Source organism: Aquarana catesbeiana, linkage group LG03 (genome assembly GCF_042186555.1).
Source record: "Aquarana catesbeiana isolate 2022-GZ linkage group LG03, ASM4218655v1, whole genome shotgun sequence".
NCBI lineage: Eukaryota > Metazoa > Chordata > Amphibia > Anura > Ranidae > Aquarana > Aquarana catesbeiana.
Genome location: NC_133326.1, coordinates 618,817,878 through 618,832,574, shown reverse-complemented (window position 1 = coordinate 618,832,574; position 14,697 = coordinate 618,817,878). Strand labels below are relative to the sequence as shown.

Genomic DNA, 14,697 nt, shown 5'->3' with positions numbered 1-14,697 from the left:
TCATCGAAAAATGAATTCCCAAGTTTATCAAGACATTTTGCAGGAGAACTTAAGGCAATCTGTCCACCGCTGAAGCTCAACAGAAGATGGGTGTTGCAACAGGACAACGACCCAAAGCATAGAAGTAAATCAAGAACAGAATGGCTTAAACAGAAGAAAATATGCCTTCTGGAGTGGCCCAGTCAGAGTCCTGACCTCAACCCGATTGAGATGCTGTGGCATGACCTCAAGAAAGCAATTCACACCAGACATCCCAAGAATATTGCTGAACTGAAACAGTTCTGTAAAGAGGAATGGTCAAGAATTACTCCTGACCGTTGTACACGTCTAATCTGCAACTACAGGAAACGTTTGGTTAAAGTTATTGCTGCCAAAGGAGGTTCAACCAGTTATTAAATCCAAGGGTTCACATACTTTTTCCACCTGCACTGTGAATGTTTACATGGTGTGTTCAATAAAAACATGGTAACATTTAATTCTTTGTGTGTTATTAGTTTAAGCAGACTGTAAATGTCTATTGTTGTGACTTAGATGAAGATCAGATCACATTTTATGACCAATTTGTGCAGAAATCCATATAGTTCCAAAAGGGTTCACATACTTTTTATTGCAACTGTACCTGAGAGCTGGAACCATTGGTTTAAAGTGGAGCACCGGCAAAATCTTTTTTTTTTCCTTTGAATAGAACAGGAAAAGGTTGGAACCTCGGTTAAGTTTTATTGATTGTGTTCCTGTGTGATTCCCTTTACTTCCTGTTGTGTCACTGGTAATAAAAATTAGGATATTATGTCCAACGGGGACATAGAATTAAATCCTGTTATATTAGTCAAATGGGAAAGGGCAAGGCAGGAAGTGGTGGGAAATCTTCCCAATGGGACTTAAGCAGCAATTAAACTCTGACCTGAATAACAACTAAAAAACAAGGTTTTGAGTTCCACTTTAAATAATTGTGTGCTGAAAACACTGTGAATTACATTTTGAATATCCTTTTATGTATATAAATGTAAATACATATGCAATGCATGATTTATTTTATATTACACATAATTTAAAGTGCAATTAATTAATGAATGAGTTATAGTAATATCCAATATAGTAAAAGCCTTTCCCCGTGGCCAGCCATATGGCATCTTTATGTAATTCTATTGGACGCATCATTTTCAGAATGACCAAGTCCTCATCACAGCCATTCCCAATGTGGCAGAGCTAAAAGGGCTGCCAAGCAAAGTATGAAGACCTATTTTTTATATAATGCATACATTTTCTTTGCTACCTTACCAGCCCTCCTATTCCTGCAACTTAGTTTAATTTAATGCCATTATCAGATGAAGTTCTACACATATTATAAGCGAATGATTGTGACACGTTCCCTCCTTGTCTATGAGTGATTTTCCTACTGGGACATCTGTGCCAAATGTTTTCCCATCACATCAAAATGTACACATCTAGAAATCAGAGGTCATTTATTAATTCAAGTAATAAATGCATTTACAAAATATAACCATTTTTTACATGTCCATTAAAAACAATATTGATGTTGATTCAGCTTTTGTGCTCTTCATTGTACAGGTTTACGGCCTTCTCTTTATTACCTTTTTCCCTTACCCTTAAAGCCCAACTACAGCTTAAGAAAGCAGCAAAACAGACTCCATGCGGTAAAAATCTTTGAAGCAAGGTTCTTACTGTGATTAGTAGTAAAATAACTCCCCAGCTGCCCAAAATCCAAGGTGCAGGCTACCGTTAAAGGACTGCTGCTCTCTGCGTGAAAGCAGTGGTCTCTCTGCAGTGGTCCAACATGTCCTCTCTTTTAGTCACAACAGCTCATGCTTCCTGCTGATTGGAGAGCACTAGTTGTGACTCATCACAAACCACCACAGCGCACCACAAGTCTCAGCTTCAGTATCCAGAATCCACGGCACCAAAAAGTACCATCCAGGTCACAAGGGAACCAAGAATCATGAAGTAATAGGATCCTGCAGCTTCAACAAAAGAATCCAGGGTGATCCAGTGCAGCTCAAACAACAGAAAAACATCAGCCTGGGATCTATGTTACCCTGTTTCCCCAATAATAAGACCTAGCGTGATTGTCGGTGATGGCTGCAATATAAGCCCTACCCCCCAAATAAGCCCTAGTTAAAGTCCTTGTAGGTCTTATTTTCAGGGTAGGGCTTATTTTCGGGGAAACAGGGGAGGGCTTATTTGGGGGGTAGGGCTTATATTGCAGCCATCACTGACAATCATGCTAGGTCTTATTTTCGGGGAAGCAGGGTAGAAAAAAAACAACTGATTTATTAGCAAAAATTTATAGCACACTTAAATCTAAAATCTGGTAGATCAGTGTGGGAAGTGTGGGAAGTGTGGGCAGCAACTTCTGATCTAATAGCCAGCATACAGGAATCTTGCTCTGACAGCTGTCAAAAGAAAATATAAGTGAAACACTCCTATGGCCATATCCATATAAGGGATTGTTAGAGAGAAAAATGGGGCATGTAAATAGCCCAAGGCCGGACTTTAGAGGCACAATGGACAGTAATAAGTAAAAAAAATATATATTTTATTTATAACAATACATGGTACAAAAAAGCAAAAAGAGATAAAGGATTAAAAGCATATGATACATAATACATGGCAAGGATGACATACGTGGCACACACATGAAAAAATACCTTGCAAGTGAGTCCAAAGAGAGACTAATCTCATCCCTTAAGCCTCAAATGTCACCATATACAGTATCTCAGGTGCTTGGATATTCACAGCACTGAGCCAGTATATGGTGACATTTGAGGCTTAAGGGGTGAGATTAGTCTCTCTTTGGACTCCCTTGCAAGGTATTTTTTCATGTGTGTGCCACGTATGTCGTTCAGATGTGAAGATGATCTATTTTAAATATATGCTGCCATTATATGAAATCTCATTTATATGTTTTATTTTTAGATAATGAGACCTGTTTTCTCTTTCAACAACCCCTAAATGTTCTGATGAAGCTAGACAGCGAAACGTGTTGACGCACAGGGGCTCACTACCATGTATATCATGCATATTTATATTTGCCATGTATTATGTATCATATGCTTTTAATCCTTTATCTATTTCTGCTTTTTTGTACCATGTATTGTTATAAATAAAATATATCTTTTTTTACCTATTACTCTCCATTGTGCCTCTAAAGTCTGACCTTGGGCAATTTACATGCCCAATTTTCTCTCTAAGCTGTCAAAATAAGTGACAATGGGCAGGGAAAACCTTGAATGTGGCAGATCCCTCAGATGCCAGCTATTAGATCAGGAGTTGATGCTACTTCAGCTTAGCCTGGTTATGTGTCTGTCCTGGTGCCCTCTGCTTCCCACCCTTATCTACCAGATTTAAGCTGTAAGTGTGCTATAAATTTTTGCTAACAAATCAGTTGCTTTTAATCTAACTTGGATCCCAGGCTCCTGTTTTTCTGTTGTTTGAGTTGTGACTCATCAAGAGCGGACTCAGTCCGCTGCACAAAGACCACTATTCTTATACAGAGTACAGCAGTTCTTCCTTGCAGATCATCTCCCTGTGCTTTGGATTCTGGGCAACCTTAGGGAGCTACAGTATCTCTGTGCTAACCACAATAAGAACCTCACATTCAAGGTTTTTACCATCTGTTGAATGTATTCTGCTGCTTTCTTCTTTAATTGTGTTTTAAGGCCAAGCTTTAAAAGCATGGTGGGGAATAGGCATGCTGCTGAAATGACTGCATTCAGTAGCAGGTTCAGTGACGTCTCATTCTAAGGCAGGCCATGTATAATTTTCTTGTACAATTTTCCTTTAGATTTTCCAAAACCATATATCTTTTCAAACCTAAACACTTTCGATTTTTATGCAATCAGGCAGGCCCTTGCACTACATAGTTGAAGGTAAATCTAAAGGAAATTGAATAAGAAAATTGCATATTGCATGGCCAGCTTAATAGAGGACTGCAGAAACTATATTGAAAGTAACACCAATTGCAGATTTAAAATGCAATATATAGTGCAGCACTTAATAAAAGAAATTCGATAAAAGTCCATAGAGCAACTGAAGTATCGCAAAGTGTGATCACAATGTGTGAAAAAGTTCATCCAGCATGAATAATCATAGAGTGCTAGACGCTCACCAGGACTTTAAATCATTTAGCAGGGTGTAACATCCAACAGAAGCCACCTAAAATCGTGAGGATAAGCCGGAGCTTGTTAGCCTCCACCCAAACTATGCACTCACCAGAATTAAGGTATAAAACAGCTCCAATCAATGCCTCTTAGCAGACACTCCCCATCATCTCCTATTGGCACTGTAACCTCCTTCATTCAGGGATCCACGAGCTGTGTATAAAGAGCTCACCAAACAGGAGCCCAAAAGTACTTGTATAGTGTAGTAGTTTTTTATAAAACTTTAAAATTACATCCAGATAAATGCTGCAGCATTAAAATGTAGTAAAACAAAACAGCCAAACTTACAATGGCAGCCGCCGCTCCAGCCACTCCAGGGGAGTAGCCCTTGATAACGCGCATGCGCACAAAGCGCGTCCGAAGGGACCTACGTGCTGATGTCACGCTGCCGCATCCACGTGTCTGGAGCGGCGGCCGCCATTGTAAGTTTGGCTGTTTTGTTTTACTACACTTTAATGCTCTAATGTTATTTTAAAGTTTTACAATAAAGTACTACACTATACAAGTACTTTTGGGGTCCTGTTTGGTGAGCTCTTTATACACAGCTTGTGGATCCCTCAATGAAGGAAATTACAGTGCCGATAGGAGATAATGAGGAGTGTCTGCTAAGAGGCATTGATTGGAGCTGTTTTATACCTTAATTCTGGTGAGTGCACAGCTTGGGTAGAGGCTCACATTCACTGGATCTTCCTCGCGATTTTTGGTGGATTCTGTTGGATGTTACACACTGCTAGATGTTTTTAAGTACTGGTGAGCATCTAGCAATCTAGGAATATTCATACTGGATGAACTTTTTCACACATTGTGATCACACTTTGCAATACTTCAGATGCTCTTTGAAATTTTACTAAACAAGTACCAAGGCGCAATATGCATATACCTTACAATGTGGTACCCAATTGTCCAGGAATATGGATGTATGTACAGATGTGTACTAATGATATAAAATCGCTATGTCAGTCAGGGCAGCCACCAAGAAACCAAAAGCGAGTTCCAATAGCTGAGAAGAAACAAGGAATAGGGGCGCCTCTGAGAAGTTATCATAAAACACTTTATTACAAACATAATATCCACTCAAATGAAGGTAGAAGTCATGTACAGGAGCATGATGAGGGCTGAAGAGATGAGAAATGCAGGACTGTAGGCAGAAGCTGTTTCAGTGTAGCTGAAGCACAATCAGGTCCAGGCAGGCAGGGGTGCCGATGGCTGAGCACATACACACACCGGTGTAGTTCAGTGTCCCTGGAAGATGGTGACAGCAGTCCAGTGGAGGAGAGAAAGATCAGGCCGTGTCTCTCCCCTCACCACACAGGGACAGTGCGATGTGGAGATACAGCGCAGCCCTGCCATCCGGCCGGACGTCCTTTCTCCCTCTCTCCACTGACATTTATGTCATCATTGGACTGATCTTTCTCTCCTCCACTGGACTGCTGTCACCATCTTCCTCATCATGCTCCTGTACATGACTTCTCCTACCTTCATGTGAGTGGATATTATGTTTGTAATAAAGTGTTTTATGATAACTTCTCAGAGGCGCCCCTATTCCTTGTTTCTTCTCAGCTATTGGAACTCGCTTTTGGTTTCTTGGTGGCTGCCCTGACTGACATAGCAATTTTATATCATTAGTGTACACATCTGTACATACATCCATATTCCTGGACAATTGGGTACCACATTGTAAGGTATATGCATATTGTGCCTTGTTACTTGTTTAGTAAAAGTTCAAAGAGCATCTGAAGTATTGCAAAGTGTGATCACAATGGCGCCCCTATTCCTTGTTTGAACTTTTACTGAATTTCTTTTATTAGATTAACTAATCAAGTGATGCGCTATATATTGTTTTTGTTACTTACAAGGTTTTGTACAATCACCTTGCGTGCCAGCTGCTGTTATCTGGTGTGCTCGCTATACGCACTTTGCACTTACTGAGATTTCAAATACTTGTTACAGATGATGTTTTTTGTTAACCTATCCATAAAGAAGAGCTGAAATCTAAAATGAAGCCAGTATGGGTTACTTATACAATTGTTGAATTAAAATCCATATGCTACAGGTTTGCTTAATAAGCAATAATTGCATATGGAGGCTGCCAGCTTCACCATGGTCTAGGACCCTGATGAGTATACCAATGATCCAGTCCCTCTTCTCAAGGGATGCATAAGCGCTATCCACTGTATTTTTTTAAAAACATCTATTTCCTGATTTTCAGGTGACAAGATGTAACCGTACAATATTTTTTCACTGATGTAATTACAAAATCTCGATAAACACAAAGGTATTTTAAAGTCAGAGAAAGGTTCCAGTGCCATGCCATATGGTAAATGTCCTCTGAGGTTTATCTGTGCACATTAATATTTTTTCCTTACCTCTGCAGAGGGATAGTTAGCAGAACGGAGGTCTCACTTTTCTAAATCTGCGTTTGTCAGTGTCTTTGTGTGCATGTGCACGAGTGTTGTGACTTGTGTCGTTATAGGTTGTGGGGTTGTGGTGTTGTGCGTTGTATAGATATGGCAGACATCCTGTGTTGCACTGCCAGTAATCACTGCTTTCTTTTACACACTGTTACCGATTAGCTGTGGTGAGCTCTCACAATGTCTAAATAACATTTATGTCAGGTGACATGGTAGATTTTCTCTTGCAGCAGCCCCTCTTGCCTTGTCCCTTCTGGGGGTCTCATCTTTCTAAAAGCAGCAGACAGGGTGTGACACGTGGCAGGGTGTCTGTCACTTCTGACGGCTCAAACAGCTGGGTAAGCAAGTGGTGACAAGGGGCCTCGCAGCCTGCACATTCAGCAGCTCACACTCTATATAGGGACGTGTCCCTAATATATCTCACTGTAAGTAGGAACCCAGAGCTTAGCCCTCTCAGTTTTATTCACAACATAAACAAGGTTGGCGTGGTTTTGGTTAATTGTGTCTTGTGTAGGATAGAAAATTAAGAGGTTTTCTGGAATAGGATAAAATCGGAGACAGTTTTGTATAATATCAATGTCACATCCTTACTTAATGTCACTGGGACTGAAACCACCCGTTTAAGAGAGTGCTAGGAGGTGCATGCACCTTTGTGGCCATAAGGCTACAATGGAGCTGGGCTGCAGCACTCTGAACTCACTCTAGGGCATTCAGTTTCTCCGTATGTTATTCCTGTACATCAGAAAGCTTCCAGTGACCTTTCCTGTAAGTCGAGGTCAACAGCAATCTTGCACAGAAATAGCATACAGAGGCTCCAGATACACATACGAAAAGTAGATATGGCAAGTAAGAGCATTGTGACATCATCACTCTGCACTTGTGATGACATAATTGGCTCCAAGTTCTGCTTCTTCCTCTGACTCTGCTTACTGTCTGAGTACCATTCCATCTATGTGTTGGATGTTAAAAGTATGTAAAGAAGTATGAGAGTCACATTATGACATATAAGGACAGTACTGAGGAGTCCAAGGCAGGTGTCCAAATTTAATTTGTCCCAGAAAGCCCCATTAAGGTGCAATGTCACCTATACATAGTAAGGGCCTGTGTTAACGGGCTTTGAGCTTGTGTTGGCACCATCAGTTTGAGATGCTTCTGAGATCTTTCAGAATTTATTGACAGGTGCACATGACCTGCAGTTAACCTCCTTCTCACTTCTATTGGATCTGCTTCAAGCGGTCTTTGCGTTCTCATAGATTTTTGTATGGGAATTCAAAAACCAGCTTGAAACAAGCAAAAGCCCATCAACAAAGGCACTTCAGAGCAAACAAATTCATGCAAACGAAAAATGGCCCTGTGGATAGAAAGTGAGTGTAGTTATAGGATGACCTTTAACAGCCAGTCAGATCAGCTGTCTTTTTGTGTGGAGAATGAGATAAAGCTTTTGAAATGTTACTATAGCAATGCATCTATATGCCTTTTCTTTTTCAGTTTTCATTCATGAGGCCCAGCATAGATGACGGTAGACTTTTTTCTTTAATCATAGAAATACTATACGTTCCTCAGAGATCTCATACCTTGTCTATTGTCTTATTCAGAATCCTACAGTTTCAGAAAACATGACTTCTCCACTTGCCGTAATGGCATGTTAGTGCTGAAGTGCATAGCACTGTACATTATAAGGAGGAAATAAACAATGTAGAGAAATGGTGCACTAGAATTTCACTTTTTTATTTCCAGAATATTTACCGTAGTACATGGGGTTTATTGCATTGGGTTGAGTGGGAAGCAGTAGCTTCACATTAAATTGTGTTATTGGCAGATGTGGGAAATGATTGCATCTTCTGCTTTTTGGAGTGAGTGGCTGTGACACCCCCTTCCCCACCCTCCCCTCCCACAGGTCAGTCCTTGGCACAAGATGAGCTGCTTTCCCCGGCCTCTCTCAACTACTCCCTACCCTCCCCATTGCGCATGGATCAGTACTGGAGTGAAGCGTCCATTTTGGATGGAGTCCCCATGGCGACCGCGGAGCCCGATGGGGTGTTGGACCTACCAGATCTGCCTCTATGGGCCTCAGGCCTGTCCCCTTCCCTTGTGGCTCCTGAGGACTCATCCCTGGAATGCAGCAAGGCTGAGGATGAGTGGGATGCCCAGCCGCGTCCATCTTCGGGCTCCCCTGAGCTGGATGAGGAGGAGACTGAAGCTGGAGGTCAGAGGTTAAAGATGACGGTGTGAGAAAGTGAGAGAGGTTCAGCATGTGGACAATCATTTCTAAACACCTTGTTCATTTATTGCAGGACCAGAACGGGTCCAGGCCCGGATAACAGAGACACCTACCACATGCAGAGTGACAGGAAGTAGTGTAGAAAGGTAAGTCATGGCTCAGTGCCATATAACCATATACAAGGTTGCACAATTCTATTACCAGAACAGAGCCAAAGATTTAATTTCTGTGCTAGAACAATGGCAATTGGAATCTGATTGGCTACTCTTGGCAACACCCCTGCTGTCAATAGTATAAGTTAGTTTCTTTGTATTTAAAATATAAGGGTTCCTGTTTGACAGTCTAAACAAGTACCAAACCCAGTTACTGGCACAGGCCTCATAAAGAAGAAGAAGCTTCCTTTACCTCCCTGACTGAGCCAAACACTCCTTTTTTTTATATTTCACACGCTCCCTCTCCCAGACACTGCAGCTGACAGTGGGAGGGTTTCAGCAACAGAGGCAATGTTGTCAATCCAGAAAGTAGTGGGTAGGACTAGATGTTGCTTGTGAATCAGCAATTCCAATGCTGATAGCCACGCTCCCTGCATCATTTTTTCATCCCACTGTAGTGTAAGCAGGCATAGCCTTTTATTGAAGCCTTCTGAATTCAGAAGCAGTGCAGCATTGTTGCAACACCATTTCAGGAGACTGCATTAAGCGGACTTCACTGGCAGGATCAACAGGTATTTGTAGGATTTTGCAGAAGGACCAAGAGAAAACTGTAATTACAGAGCTCGCACAAGTGCCCCTATAGAAAGCAGCTTGCTATGGGGGCACTTGGCAGGGGAGGGGCCAGGATCACCAGCGAGGGACCTGAGAAGAGGAGGATCGGGCTGCTCTGTGCAAAACCACTCCATAGAGCAGGAAGTATGACATGTTTGTTATTTTAAAAAAATAAAAAGCGTGCCTTTAGAATCACTTTAAAGTGACATAATTATTATAACTGTAAAAATGCCAGACTTCTCCTCTCCACTACAAAACATCAGTCCTGTGCACCATACATTATGGTGGCCTAACAGGTCCACTTAGCTGCAAGTGACTATGAAGCCGTGCTATTGAAAAATTCTGTTTAAAGTATTAGCTACATTTTTTCAAATGGTTTTAAATTGTATATACTTCTATGTTAGATTTATTCTTGCAGGTGATATTAAGGGTGAGCTAAAAGGAGTACTAGGGCTGTCATTTACTACTTGTTGCCTTTAACCTCAATACTTTCTGACTCAAAGACCCAGAGTAAGTAATCTGCAAATTTTCGCTATGTCGATGACTCGGAAAGTATTAAAGCCATCGGATGGAAATGACAGCCAAGAAGCAATCCTTTTCAAGAGGAGAGGTCAGTGCATTTCTGTCATGACAGCTTTCCTTTAAGCACATATCTTTTCCATCTGTAGGATTCTGGACTGGACTTCCGATGCCCCTGCACCCTCCTCTCCACGTAGATCTCCTCACCATGATAATGGCGCACCAGTGGCATATGAGGAGCTCCACCCAACGTTAAAAAGTAGCACGACGATCCGGGTAGAACACAGCACTGTGTACAGTTCAAGGCGGCAAGGAGGGGTAAGTGCTTTGATGGTGTGTCCTCACCTCATTATCCCCTATCTGTAAAGATCAAATATTCGGCTAGAGACAGATCCAAAAACACAAATGGCTCTAAATGCATACATACAAGAACTCCAGTCAATGCATTGCATGATTATTTCCAGTGTGTAGTCATAAAGCACCTCCGAGCATCATGTAAATCCTATGGCTATCATTCTCTGCTGATCACAGAGGTGAGCTAACACCACGCAATGCCTACAGAGATCAGCCAGCATGCATTGAATTGTGGGAATGCATGTGGGTGAAAAAATGTCCTAAGGGTCTGATCTATTCCTGCAGGAACAGTCAGAAGTCCTTGTGTATGGGACTCTTAAGATGGTGTGAGTTTCAGACTCCCAGTGACTTTCAGCGCAGCTCTGAGGTTACTCTTCCCTTTTCTACCACCTTTTTACTTTCCAGCCAGGGTATTAAGTGTCCCTCTGCCTTCCCTTTAGCTCTAATTTCAGCCCCTCCTCATCAAACAGCTGACACAGAGCCTGAAATCTTCCCAGGGGCTGACATACGGGGCTTCCCTCGTCCCCCGCACCTCAACATCTGCTGATTTTAGGGCTGACATTTGGAATTCGATTGGGCGAACTGCTGATCAGTAGGATTTATGTTAGCAGGTCCTCTTATTGGGATCAGTAGATACTTAGTGGAAGAGGGGTGTTATTTTTATCCTTCGCTTACAGTAGCAAATCACTGGCGTCCAGTTGCATCTGTATTATTCTTTGATGTTATCTCTATTATTATAGGTTCATGGTACAGTCAGGGAAGAGTGAAGAATATGAGAGGGGTGGACTGGGCAAAGACGCCAACATCACAGTTGTTTAGTTAGGAGAATCTAGAATTTAACGTTATTTAAGATCTCATTGTTTGAGAAAGAGGGGTCTATCCTCAGCAAGTGAAAAGATTGTAAAGAATGTGGGGTTTTCTGACAGAGCTAGGGGTCTGCATAGTCCTGATCGGCTTTTTTGTGGTGAGCTGTCAGAATGTGGTGCACATTGTACGAGGAGCAGCGAAGTTTGTACTAAAGCGAATGCACACAGAACTGGACCGGGAACTAGGGGAAGGAGGGGTGGAGGACGACGAAGAGACACTGACCACCAAGGTTGTGCGCCGGAGAGTGATCGTCAAGGTAAAGGGGCTGAACAGCTTTCTTATATCACTGTCACTTTATCTTCTGTTTCAATTTTGGAAAAAAAAACATATATGAATTTTTAGAATGTATTGGCAGTTGTACACCCTATTTATATAATAGGACTTTTCTCCTTTGTATATCAGTGTATAGGATGCAGTGTGCGGTGTATACATCTCAATTATATAATAGGACTTTTCTCCTCTGTATATCAGTGTATAGGACGCAGTGTGCGGTGTATAGATCTCATTTATATAATAGGACTTTTCTCCTCTGTATATCAGTGTATAGGACGCAGTGTGCGGTGTATAGATCTCATTTATATAATAGGGCTTTTCTCCTCTGTATATCAGTGTATAGGACGCAGTGTGCGGTGTATAGATCTCATTTATATAATAGGACTTTTCTCCTCTGTATATCAGTGTATAGGATGCAGTGTGCAGTGTATAGATCTCATTTATATAATAGGACTTTTCTCCTCTGTATATCAGTGTATAGGATGCAGTGTGCAGTGTATAGATCTCATTTATATAATAGGGCTTTTCTCCTCTGTATATCAGTGTATAGGACGCAGTGTGTGGTATATAGATCTCATTTATATAATAGCACTGTTCTCCTCTGTATATCAGTGTATAGGACACAGTGGGGTGGATTTACTAAAGGCAAATGGACTGTGCACTTTGTAAAGTACAGTTGCATTCTGCAAGTGCAGTTGCTCCAGGGCTTAAAGTAAATGAGGTAAAACTTCACTTTGCAAAGAATACCCAATCACATGCAAGGAAAATAAAAAAACAGCATTTTTGCTTGCACATGATTGGATGATGGACGTCAGCAGAGCTCTAACTCATTTACTAAGCTCTGGAGCAATTGTACTTTGCAAAGTGCACAGTCTATTTGCCTCTAGTTAATTAACCCCGGTGTGCGGTATATAGGTCTCATTTACATAATAGGACTTTTCTTCTCTCTGTACATCAGTGTATAGGACGTAGTGTGCGGTTTATGGATCCCATTTATAGAATAGGACTTTTCTTCTCTCTGTAGATCAGTGTATAGGATGCAGTGTGCGGTTTATGGATCCCATTTATAGAATAGGACTTTTCTTCTCTCTGTACATCAGTGTATAGGACGCAGTGTGCGATGTATAGATCTAATGCATACAATAGGACTTTTATCCTCTGTATATCAGTTTATATATAGACACACTATAGAATGAAGAAAATGTACAAAAACTATTTAAGCGTAAGATAACTGTTGCTTCTAGCAACAGTGTGTTTGGTTCTTGAAAGCCAGAGCAACAATCTTACGGTGTATGTTTATTGTTGTATTTAATCTAAAAAATAATAGACTAGCCACTAGAGGGAGCGCTTACTGGTTCAAATAAACTATTCTGTCTGTTAACAATTGTTAGAATAAGATATCAGCCTCAGGGAGCCCATATTTTTTAGAGAGTCAGCCAACTCATAAAATTGCACAGTAATATATAAGGGATATATGCAGTGGCAGTAAAAAGTGGGCCTTAAAGATCAGTCGCTGCACATATACGTCCACTGCGGTCTGAGGTTGTGTGCTAGGAACGCACTCACTACATACTCCCAGCACAATGACTGAGCTGCCTCTGACATCTCTTGGTCATGGCTTCTGATCTGAAGCCAACGGAATGGACGCCAGATCATGTGCCCACTGTGACAGCCAATCATAGCGGTCATGTGGTAGGGAAGATGCTCCGCCACCCTCGTCCACCATACCGTTCAGTGCCCCTTATCCACAGCTCACCTCTGCAACCCCTTATTCACCACTGCTCAACTCTGCAGCCCCCTTTCCACCACCAGTCACCTCTGTGCCCCTTGTCCACCGCTGTCCTCTGCAGCCTCTTTTCTACCACCGCTCACCTTTGAATCCCACTGACCAGCATCACTCATTTCTGCACCAGCTTGTCCCCTTTTCCACACCTCTGCACTCCCTCTTGTGCCACTGCTAACCTCTGTACCTCCTCTTCTACCACTGCATATCTTTGTACCCCCTCATCCAACACTGCTAACCTCAGTACCCCCTCTTTTACTGCTGCATACCTTTGGACCCCCTCATCCAACACTGCTAACCTCTATACCCCCTCTTCTACCACTGCATACCTTTGTACCCCCTCATCCAACACTGCTAACCTCTGTACCCTCTCATCCAACACTGCTAACCTCTTCTACTTCTGCATACCTTTGGAACCCCTCATCCAACATTGCTAACCTCTATACCCCCTCTTCAACCACTGCATACCTTTGTACATCCTCATCCAACACTGCTAACCTCTGTACCCTCTCATCCAACACTGCGAACCTCTTCTACTGCTGCATACCTTTGGAACCCCTCATCCAACACTGCTAACCTCTGTACCCTCTCTTCTACCGCTGCATACCTTTGGACCCCCTCATCCAACACTGCTAAGCTCTGTACCTCCTCTTCTAGCACTGCATACCTTTGGAACCCCTCATCCAACACTGCTAACCTCTGTACCCTCTCTTCTACCGCTGCATACCTTTGGACCCCCTCATCCAACACTGCTAACCTCTGTACCCTCTCTTCTACCGCTGCATACCTTTGGACCCCCTCATCCAACACTGCTAACCTCTGTACCCTCTCTTCTACCACTGCATACCTTTGGACCCCCTCATCCAACACTGCTAACCTCTGTACCCTCTCTTCTACCGCTGCATACCTTTGGATCCTCTCATCCAGCACTGCTCACCTTTGTACCCCCTCTTTTACCATGCATACCTTTGGTCCCCCTAATCCAACACTACTAACCTCTGTAACCCCTCTTCTACCACTGCATACATTTGGACCCCCTCATCCAGTACTGCTCGCATTTGTACCCCCTCTTTTACCACTGCATACCTTTGGTTCCCCTCATCCAACATCACTAACCTATGTACCCCCTTTTCTACCACTCTTCATCTCTGCACATGCACCTGTGGGCACTGCTGGGGTAAATCCAAATGACAGGGAGATGCCTGAGTTTCCCAGGTGACTTCACAGCACTGAGAAGGATGTAAACATCCACATGGTATTTGTTATTAATAATATTTTTACATGTACTTATATAGCGCTGTCAATTTACACAGCACTTTACATATGC

The 14,697-nt window shown here is 42.3% G+C and overlaps 1 protein-coding gene across 1 annotated transcript in view; it reads left to right on the top strand.

Moving 5' to 3' along the window:
- Positions 1 to 14,697, top strand: part of ANK1 (ankyrin 1) — a 402,733-nt gene that overhangs the window by 359,174 nt on the left and 28,862 nt on the right. Inside the window, 3 exon segments of the mRNA XM_073622316.1 lie at positions 8,487 to 8,795; positions 8,884 to 8,956; positions 10,243 to 10,411. Of these exon segments, the coding sequence (XP_073478417.1) occupies positions 8,487 to 8,795; positions 8,884 to 8,956; positions 10,243 to 10,411 (551 nt within the window).